The following is a 10,894-nucleotide window of genomic DNA, read 5'->3' on the forward strand; positions in this document are numbered from 1 at the left end:
AGGCACCGCCTCTTGAAGATGTCCTTGATGGTGGGGAGGGTTGTACCTGTGATGGAACTGGCTCTTTCTTGTTAATTGTGTTCCTTCTTGTAAGAATTGTGTTCAATTTATATTTTTCTTGTGAATGCTGTGTATCTGATGCTCTGGGCCTGTGATGCTGCTGCAAGTAAGTTTTTCATTGCACCTGTGCGCACATGGACTTGTGCATCTGACAATAAACTCGACTTTGAAAAAGGCGAATACAGTAGTTTCATGTTTTACCAAGGTAGGATTTACAAGTTTTCCTACAGTGCCCTTGAGTCATTGGGATACACGTTTTCAATCTATGTTGTGCTGTACGCCACAGAGAGCGCCACATTCCATCCACAGGAATACACCGTGCCAAATATCCGCAATGCATTTTGCCCAGGCATCTCAATGTATGAAATTTCACTTAATGCCACACCTTCCAGGAACACATCCCTCTCATGAAACAGAGGAACATCTCTGCACTGAGATTGGGAGCAGGGATCATCACAAATCCAAGGTTACCATCATTGCTGTTTATCTGTGGTAGGGGGAGTGCGATGAAGGTTCACCAGATGGATTCATGAGAGGGGTGTGGAGGAAGGAGGAAATTGTTCTATGGAGGAGAGATTCAGCAGACTGAGATCATGCTCCCTAGGGTTTAGAAGAATGAGAAATGATCCCATTGAAACATACAGAAGAGTTACAGCTCTCAGCCAACCGTGACTTCTCAATGTAAGGGGTCAGTCATTCAGGACCAAGATCACTTCTTCGCCAACAGGTAGTGAATCTTTGGAATTCTCTAACCAACAGGGCTGTGGAGCCTGAGTATATTCAAGGACAGATGGATAGACCTCTGGATATTGAGAAAAATCAAGGGATATGGGGTTAATAGAAGAACATGCATCAAAGTAAGAGTTCAGCCAAGCTCTTATTGAATGGTTGAGCAGGGGTGAAGGGCCAAATGGTCTTCTCCTGCTTCTATGTTCTTGTGTTCATATGAATGCACATCACTGGGAGAGGCTCAGTGGCCTACTCATATTCCCATGTTTTTACAGTAGCAGCCATTCCAACCAGTCTGTTACAAAAAAAAGAAACACCCACAGGCACTAGTTTAAATTTTCACAAGTTATAATTTATTTGCAATTTTAAAAAAAGTATAATCCACTCAACAATAAATTCAACTTCATAAATATAATTATATGTGCAACATCAACCTATAAAGTCTTCAGAACGTTCCCAACTCAGATTCTTCTCTTTCTGCAGTGTCTGTCTGCTTGGGATTGCCTTAATTGGCGGGCAGTCCCATGCCCTATTCTTAATGTCAGGGACCTTTAAGTTAATGATCTAGGCAAAAGCACAAATAGATTTCAAAACTTCAAACTCGTGCTGAACAGTAACAACAGCAACACATTTAAACAGTGTTAGTAAAGCTAAAAACATCCCAACTCTCCACAGAAAAATGGACAGAAATGAGGACAAGCACCAATATGGAAAGAAACAGATAAGGCTCCAAGAAATGAGTCATGAGGAAAGTTCCCAAAGGCAGAAAAAGTTGAAGACTTGAATTTCTGTAGAACCTCTCATGGCTTCCAATTGCCCCATGGCCAACAAGATACTTTTTAAGCATCAGCACTGTTATGTTGGAAATGCAACAACCAATTTGCGCACAAACTTCCATTAATAAAAATGTGATAATGGCCAGATAATCAGGCTTTAGTGATGTTAAGTAGAGTGTAAATATTGCCCAGGACTTGAAGGCTAACTTCTAAATATTGCCAAGAACCTTTACTGTTCACCTGTGTTCAATACAAGGGGAGGCTCCTTCAACAATGCGGCACACCCTCACTTGAGTGTCAGCCTAGATTTATGCCCTCAAGTCTCCAGGGTTGATGCTTGAACCCACAACCCTCTGAACCAGGAGCGAGAGTGCTGATAAGTGCTGAGACAAAGCAGGCAAGGCCAGTGTGAGTGAATATAGCCACAGGAGAGGCAGCAAGCTGAGTAACTGCTTGTCAAAGACATGGTGATATCGGAAAGTAGAGGGTGGAGAGATGGATGAGAAACTGCACAGATCCTTGACAACAGCACAGGAGAAGTCCAGCTTCACTGTAATTTTCCACACTCTAGCATTTAGTCACCCCTACACAAAAGGAATACTATGGAACTGAAATCAATAGCTTGATGATAAAGGACAGCCATAGTCCTCTCTAAATTTTCCTTTAGACTTCTCTCCCTTCCAGGAGACTAGAACAGGAGGAGATGTTCCCACTCTCCCCAGCCAAGAGGTGAGGAGCTGATCTGTGTCCTTCCTGGGGAAGATCTTGGCTGAGATCAGATTACTCAACCTGTCCTGGGCTCAGAACCTGAGAGTTCTCCACCTCTGGCTCCTCAGAACCGGAATACACATTCCATGAGAAGAAGCCAGCTGCTAAGTCTACCAACACGTGGGAGTTAAATGGATCATAAACAAAATACTCAACTTGTTTTACATCTTGCATGTACCTTATATGGAAACTAGGCTGTGAGATGCCTACATCTGTGGCCACACCCTTCCACTATTTAGACAAATTTAATAGACACTTGATCCCTATAATTACAGCATCACTGTTCAGACGACTGGTCTGAAATGTTAACTGGATTTCACTGTCTGCCTTGCTGGGTGTTTCCAACATTTTGTTGTTGTCTACAGTATCACTACAGGATCAAGGAAAATTCAGTCTTTCTGTGTGAAAATTTAACATCAAACTTTCACTAACTTTCATCTCCCACAAGTAGATGATGCCAATGCCACCAACTAATCTAATGCTAAAGAAGATGCTGTTTGTTAGCCTGATGCAAAGAATAAATGGCATTAAATTAAACAAGTCCCAGGACTGCTGTTTGCCTAATGGGGATTTTTCCATCACAGTAGCTGCGTGAAATTAGTGAGTGGATTCCTCCTGGTACCTACGCAATCCAGATAAAGAAGGTCTCCTCTTCATGCTGTACATACATCCCAAAATCCATGCTTTTTAACTCTGGAATCTCTGCCTGTGTTCTGTTGATCACACTTTTGTCTACCTGCTCCATGAAACCTGAAAACATACAAACACGCCTTGCATATGTGCAATGTTGCTCAAATAGATCACACCCAGAACCTTAAATGCTTCACAATTTCTTCTAAGAAGTTAAGCATGATTTCTTGATTTAAAAAAAAGAGGCATTTAAAGCAATGCCTTTAGTCAATGGAAATTAATTTTCAAAATAAAACCAGATAAATGAACATACACTCGTTTATGAAGTATTAAAGCACCCAGGAACAGTTCGTTGCTACATTAACTACTTTCTGTTTCCTTTCAAGAACAAAAATAAAATAATAAACCATTTTAACTTTAAAAAATTTGTAAAGCACAAGTCATTTTTACAGTACTTTAAATCAATGTAAACACACATTGGTTAAAACAAAACATGAAGCCTTGGATCTTTAGCTCCCCTGTTATCTGGGATATTCCTTTTTCAGAGACACTACTTTCCCCGAGGCCACATGGGCAGAACAGCTGATTTCACCCCCACCCATCCCCACGTCTCAGAGATCTCATGGTTCAGTGCTGATCTCCAGATCCACTGACCAAGTGGCTCCCAGCAGTGTTCTGTCCACGGACTTCAGTTCTCTTCCACCCAGGCAGCCCTTCCATGGTGTGTGTTTCCCGAATACCAAGTCTGCAGAACTGCACTGGTGTACAGATCACTGCAGCACCCCTGCAATGCCCAGGGCTCCTGAGGAAACGTGTGCAAAGTCCTTGGTGGGAGAGCACCGCAGACTTCGTAGTCACTTCTGCCCGTGGCTCCCTTTCAAATTTACATAACAATAAGGTGGCAAAAATATATTAAAAAATCTGCTCATCATTGATTGAGGAATTCGGTTATCTTTTGGTAAGATGGCCACCAAATATTTTGGGGGGGGGGGGCAATGGGGGGGACCTTCCACCCCAGTTCAAGATCCAAGGAGAAATTTAAAATAAAAATGCAGTGCAATATGGAACACACCATGGTTCGAGAAGGTTAAATTGAGGAAATGTCAGTGTCTCAGTGGCCTGTGAATCAGTGGGGGCTCTGGGTTTCTATCACTTGGAAATGCTCCTCCAACCATTCGACCACCTCAGTTCTACCAGAAGCCCTTGCCAGGTCCAGCGGGGTCTGCCCACTGGAGTTCTTGTGCCAAATGTTTGACCTTGGAGCCAAGAACTGAACAAGGTTTAAGTGGCCCTCTTGGGCTGCAAGGTGTATTGGCAGACAGCCCGAGGCATCCTCCAGGTTCACGTCCGACTCGTACTTTGTCAGGACCATCATGGTATCCAAGAAGCCACTGCGGGCCACGTCGTGTGCTGGGGAGAAGCCATTTTTATCCTGGACATTAGGGTTCGCCCCATTCTTCAGCAGTTCCTCTGCAACGAAGGTGCACCCCATCATCATCACCTGGGAGGAGAAGCAGGGGATTAGGAATGCAGTGCTTAAATATGCAACCTTTAATACCACAGAACATCACTAACACTCCTTAATTAGCCTTGTGTAGGCTGGCATGAAGATCCTTGATACTGGACTAGAAACCCATAGGTGCCTGGACTAATGACCTCATGACAAATCCCACAATGGGAGCTGGAGAACTTAACTTCGGGCAATTAGAGATGGGAATGAAGTTAGTATTGTTAATAAGGAACATGAAATGACTGGATTATTGTTAAAACCCATTTGGTGCATTAGTATCCTTCAGGAAATGAAATCTGTCATACCTACCTGGATAGGCCTATATGTGGTTGACTCCCAACTTTCCCCTAAAATGATTTAATAAGTCACTCAATTCAAGGACAATGTGCATAGACAATAAATTGTGGCCTTGTCAGCAACATTCAGTGAATGGATAGTTAAAAATGCCAGTAACCTGCCAGAGGAAGTGGTCGAGGCAGGTACATTAACAACATTTAAAAAGGTACTTGGACAGGTACACGGATAGGAAAGGTTTAGAGGGATATGGGCAAATTGTGGGATCTTAGGTGGGTTAGGGTTAGGGTTACGTGGGAGTCTTGGTTGGCATGGACCAGTTGGGCTGAAGGGCCTGTTTCCGTGCTGTACGACTCTGTGGCCCCAAAGGGCAAGGATCAGAAGGTCATTACCTCTATCTCCAAATCACACCTTCCTGATGCTCCTTTATAACTACTATTTCAAAATTCTTCTGGGCAAAATAGATTCTACTTTTATTAAACGATATCCTTGGATTTGTTGCTAATATTTTGAGTTTGAAAACATTTCTGTGCAAACTGTAAAGGGCAATTAATATTACCCGTAGAAAGAGGTCTTCAGCCAGTCAAGCATGCTTGACCAAGGCAAGAATGTGGCCAGCCTAGACGGTATTTAGTACTCACTAAACTTCATTCTCCCTCCCAAAGGCTAACAGTGATATGTTGCCAGCACTGGAGGGCTGGTCCTGGAGAAATGCATTGGGAGCACAGGACTTTTTTTTATAAAACCAAAACATCAGAGAAGGAACCAGAGGGTAGCAGTTTACAGATGGGTGGATTCCTGACTGAATAATTAGAGGGCACAACAGTGGAAATGATATATTGTCTGCTAGTATACGCCTAATTTTGCTTCCTGTTCCAATCGGTTAAAAAAAAATAAGAAGGGGTATACATTTGTACTTTTGAGAAAATAGAAAATTGCTCAGTCTTGGTGACATTGAGTTGTCTGGGGAGAGGTGGTGGGTGCAGGGTTTGTGAGGAAGGGAAGAAATATGAAGCAGTATTGCAGGTTTAGCACCGGTTGGAGACTTTCTCTGTATAAATAAATTTGAATGTTTTGCCATCAGAGACATGCATCTGTGTGTCTGTCAAACTCCCTCCGTCCCTTCTCTGTACCACAGCTGTAGAATAATGTAAACATTCTTCTTTGTACATCTTCCTATCTGCGTCTCCCACAGCTGCAGAGAAGTGCAGACATCTGAATTACTACCTTTGCCTGCAATTGTTATGATTTGGCTCCATAACAACCCCAAGGCACACAACATCTACCAAGACAATCCTTCTGCAGTTGGGGAAGAAAAGCTCTCCAGTGCTTGAAAAAAAATACTTTTATACAGCAAATGACGTCCAGTGATTTACAACAGTTAATAGTAGCTTGCCTTCCACACAACACACTCCCAATCCCAGCCATGTGTGGCCAGGTGGTGCACCAAAGAAGGGCTAAAAGAGGCTCAGGAAAATTCCTGGTCCTGATGCAGGATCTTGACCTGAAACCTCGACAATTCCACCCCCCCCCCCATAGATTCTGCTCAACCCACTGAGTTCCTCCAGCAGAGTGTTAGTCAGGCAGACTCCCATTCATTCACTCCACTGGAAGATGTGATACAGATACAAGATGCTAAATATATTAATTATGGAAACACAACAGGAAACCCATGCCGTCAGGTTTGTCTGATCACAAGACCCTTAACAGTGTTGACGTACAGAGGGATCTTGGGGTCCAAGTCCAAAACTCCCTGAAAGTGGTGGTATAGAAGGAACACAGCATGCTTGCCTTTATTAGTCAAGGCAATGAGTTCAAGAGTCAGTTATGTTGCAGCTTTATAAAACTCTGGTTAGGCTGCATCTGGAGCATTGCATTCAGTTCTGGTTGCCCCATTACAGGAAGGATGTGGAGGCTCTGGAGAGGGTGCAGAAGAGGTTCACCAGGATGCTGCATGGATTAGAGGGCATGTGCTATAAGGAGAGGTTGGACAAACTTGGGTTGTTTTCTCTGGAGTGGCAGAGGCTGAGGGGAAACCTGATAGAGGTTTAAAAGATTACGAGAGGCACAGATAGAGTAGACAGCCGGTATCTTTTTCCCATGGTCGGAATGTCTAATACTAGAGGGCATAGGTTCAAGGTGAGAGGGGGTAAGTTCAAAGGAGAGGTGTGAGGCAGGTTTTTCCCCCACAGAGAACACGGTGGGTGCCTGGAATGTGCTGCCAGGGGTGGGGGTGGAGGCAGATACGATAGAGGCCTTTGAGGCTCTTAGATAGACACATGGACGTGCAGGAATGGAGGGAGATGGACCTTGCGTGGGCCAAAGGGCCTGTTCCTGTGCTGTTGTGTTCTATGGACACACAGTTTGATGCAGCACAAGTCATGCAGTACCAGTGAGGGCAATGGTTCAGCAACTGTTCAAGTGGCCTCTGCTTCCCACCTTGCATCCCTTACCACACAGAAGGAGACTATTGGCCCATCATGTCTATGCCAGCTCTCAGAGCAAACCCATTCCTCCACATTTCCTTAAAACATATTCCCTCTCATAAGCCCATCAACTTCCCTGATTTCTACACCACCCACCTACACCAGGGATGACATTGCGGCCAATTATCCCACCCGTACGTCTTTGGGACGTGGGAGGAAACTGGAGCAACTGATGGAAACCCACGGGGTCACAGGGAGAGCGTGAAACCTCCATACAGACAGCGCCGGAGGTGGGGATTGAACCCAGGTCTCTGGAGCAGAGGTAGTGGCTCTATGTGACATAAATCAGGGTCCTCTGTATATATGGATGAGTCAAGAAACTCCACACCCTCCAGGACCTTGCAGTCTGATTGATTGGCAACCCATCTCTCAACCCAAGCATTCACGCACCACCACCCACACAGCAGGTTTATAGTCCTCACCATCCACAACAAGGCAGGGATTCACCAGAACCTGCCACACCCTCTACAACTCAAGACCAGTCTGGGGAAAACCACCATCCACCAGCTCCCCTCCAAATCACACACCATCCTTAGCGGGACCTCCTGGCTTCAATGGGCGGGTCTAACTCCTAGATCTCCCTGCACAACAGCACCCTCACCACACACACTGCCGTGGTTCCCGAAGGCAAGCAACGATCACCTCCCCGAGGAGAATCAGGGTGATCAGTAAACACTGCTAAACCTTGCTATTGCCATCCACAGTAAAATAAAGGTCCCAGTCCCCATTGTGTTACCACAGCTCCGCCAGTTATCCTGCTGGAAGTCACTGTTAGATCTGTTTCTGTTGTGTTCCCGTTCTTGTGGATGCTTTACAGCCACCTCCAGATCTTCAAACAATATTTATTGTCAATTCCTTCTATCCTCTGTTACCATTCCAAAGCACAAAACCTGTCACTTTAGAATTAATGAAGCAATCACTTTGGGTGCAAACCAACATTCCGTGAATAGCGGTACAAATTAATAGTGCCGCTACCTACAAGCGCTCGCACGGTTCTGCTTAAAATTGTTTTACGACGAGTCTGGCGATAATTTTAAATCCGCACTGCTCATGAGGCATGAGTGGGAGAGTGTTGATGATAGTTCAATTCCAGGAACTAACTGCACGCTCACTAATTGTGAATGTTTGTACCCGCGCCACAGTCGCCCGGTTCAGGCTCCGCCCTTCAGTAGTAATATGTCACTGATATATTTCACAATGAGAGTGCCTTTTAAATCTTAAAAAAAACCATGTTAACAGCCGGATCTTTCAGCGGTGCCTCCGTCCAACGAACCTCTCGTCCTCTCCCGCAAATGAGACACTCGCTCAAAGTATGTCTTTTTAAAAAGGCGAGCGAGTTTCAACCCCAAGGCGAGCGGAGAAGCAGTTCCATTCACAAAATGTTACGATACAGTGGGGTTACAAATAAAACATTGCGCCCAAACTTTAACAGGTTTACGAGCCGCCTTCTCAGAGAGCGGCTCAGAGACAGCGCAGGTTGACAGGGTGTCGCGGTCAGCGGTATCGCAACTCGGGGGCGTTGACAGCTCAAACACCCTCACAATAAATACATCGACAGTTATTAATTAAGTAGAAATCCAATTCTCCGAAGAGCTTTAATTTCGGGAATCTCCGGAAAAATAAAAAGAAAAACAAAGTGCATACATTTAGAAAAAGGAAAAACAGACAAAATGCAGATTCAAATTTTGAAAAAGCAAAATTCTGAATTATTTCCCCACCGCCCGGGATACCGGCGTGACTGAAGCCTGCGGTGACTATCTTTCAGGAGGCACCAACCTGCAGTGCGGTCTGTCCGTAGGCATTCACCGCGGTGACATTCACCTTCTCCTCGCTCAGGAGACGTTTCACCTCCCGCCAGTCGCCTTGTGCCGCAGCCCTGCTCAGCCTGTCCCCGCCCAACATACTTTTGCCCATCGCTGCTGTGGTGCTTCGCCGGCGCTGCTCTGCCTGCGGTGCGGAGAAGGGGAGCGGGCGGCCGCTGCGACAGCCCGGCGCTGCCAACCTTCCCGGAATCAGCCCGCCTGCCAGCGCTCGCCGCCTAATTGACATGGCGCCGGCCAATGGGAGTGCCGCTCTGCGCCGTCGCCCTAGCAACGCCTGAAATTGAAACTCGGCGTTCGGAGACCCGAGCGCCAGCCAATCAGGAGGGAGGAAAGGTATAAAAGGCAACAATGCCACCTGACGTCAGTCATGTTGTGACGTCATTTGTTTTTGTTACTGGGCCCGGCCGCACGCGCGGGGAGCCCGGGTCCGCGGCCGGTCGGCCCGTCGCCCGGTGCTGGCGTCTGTGTGCCGGGCTGCCCCGCACCCGGCGCCGTGCCCTCGCCCCTCTGCTCCGGCATCGCCTCTGAAATTCACCGGGAAACACAGCCGGGCTCCCGGAGCCGGAGCCGCCCCTCTCCCTGGCTGCTTACGGCCAGGCTACAACAACCACTTCCATTGATATAGCCCCCTTCAACCCAGCAAAACCTTCCACAGGAACATTTGTAAAAAGGATGTTACACGTTTGAATAAAATTTATTTCATGACTGTTTACAAACCTTGGCCCACGTCTGTTAAAGCCACAGGGACATTTCACACGAGCTCCCTCACTGTTGTCACGACCCCAGCGCCCGGTGACTCGAGTTGACACCAGTTCAGCGACCTGACACGGTATCTCCTCTCCGCTCAGACGCTGAATGACCCGGGGAGTATTTCTGGCACTTTCTGTTTTAATTTCAGGTGGGCAGCATCCGCGGTATTTTGCTTTTGGATCCGCATTTACACCACACGTTTGTGGCAGTTAGAAGTGGTTTCGGTCACACAGTGCTAAATATGTAAGGTGTAAATCCGGTGTTTAACTCCGAGAGAAGCCAGCTGGCCGTCCACTCCGGGGAGTCTGACTCTGCTCCTCTGTCGACAGGTCGGCACCACGCTGTCGTTGGGTTAAATTTATTCTCTGACCGCAGTTTCGCTTCATACCAGTCTTTCCACCTCAGAGCAGCTGCCTGCTGTCAACACTCCGGGACAGTGAGAATCAGAATCAGGGTCATTGTCACCGAAATATGACGTGAAATGTGTTGTTTTGTGGCAGCGGTACAGTGCAGGACATGAAGACATAAAATTACAGTAAGTTACAATAATAAATAAAGAGTGCAAAAGAGGAATAACAAGCGAGTGTTCATGGGTTCATGGACCGTTCAGAAATCTGATGGCGGAGGGGGAGAAGCTGTTCCTGAATCGTTGAGTGTGGATCTTCAGGCTCCTGTACCTCCTCCCCGATGGTAGTAACGAGAAGAGGGCAGGTCCCGGATGGTGAGGATCCTTAATGATGGATGCTGCCTTCTTCAGGCACCGCCTCTTGAAGATGTCCTCGATGGTGGGGAGGGTTTTGCCTGTGATGGAGCTGGCTGAGTCTACAACCCTCTGCAGCTTCTTTTGATCCTGTGCATTGGAGCCTCCATACCAGGCGGTGATGCAACCAGTCAGAATGCTCTCCACAGTACATCTGTAGAAATTTGTAAGAGTCTTTGTTGACAGACCAAATCTCCTCAATCTCTGGAGTAGAGGGTTCCAAAGTTTCCCCACCCTCCGCTTGAAGACATTTCTCCTCATCTCAGTTCTAAATGGCCGATCCCTTATACTGAAACTGTGACTCCTGG

General features: G+C 46.4%; 1 protein-coding gene across 2 annotated transcripts; it reads right to left on the bottom strand.

Annotated features, from left to right (window-relative positions):
* Positions 1-1,119: 1,119 nt before the first annotated feature.
* LOC127585073 (cyclin-dependent kinase 4 inhibitor D-like) lies at positions 1,120-9,261 on the bottom strand. Of its 2 annotated transcripts, XR_007958464.1 has the most exons (3): positions 9,030-9,260; positions 2,960-4,464; positions 1,330-1,353 (listed from the first exon to the last, which is right to left on the bottom strand). XR_007958464.1 is itself a non-coding variant. In XM_052042229.1 (2 exons), the coding sequence occupies exons 1-2, from the start codon at positions 9,165-9,167 to the stop codon at positions 4,090-4,092; spliced, it is 513 nt and encodes a 170-aa protein (XP_051898189.1). In that variant the 5' UTR covers positions 9,168-9,261; the 3' UTR covers positions 1,120-4,089. The 2 variants fall into 2 exon arrangements, 1 of the variants encoding a protein (XP_051898189.1); XM_052042229.1 differs by having other exon boundaries at positions 1,120-4,464; positions 9,030-9,261.
* Between the last annotated feature and the right edge of the window lie 1,633 nt (positions 9,262-10,894).

Source organism: Pristis pectinata, chromosome 31, assembly GCF_009764475.1.
Source record: "Pristis pectinata isolate sPriPec2 chromosome 31, sPriPec2.1.pri, whole genome shotgun sequence".
NCBI lineage: Eukaryota > Metazoa > Chordata > Chondrichthyes > Rhinopristiformes > Pristidae > Pristis > Pristis pectinata.

What these genes read in the sequence shown, in the direction of transcription:
- LOC127585073 (XM_052042229.1), bottom strand. Translation starts at nt 9,167, where the DNA reads ATGGGCAAAAGTATGTTGGGCGGGGACAGGCTGAGCAGGGCTGCGGCA. An exon ending in ACGGACAGACCGCACTGCAG is followed by an intron (nt 4,465 to 9,029) that starts GTTGGTGCCTCC and finishes TTCTCCTCCCAG; the next exon opens with GTGATGATGATGGGGTGCAC.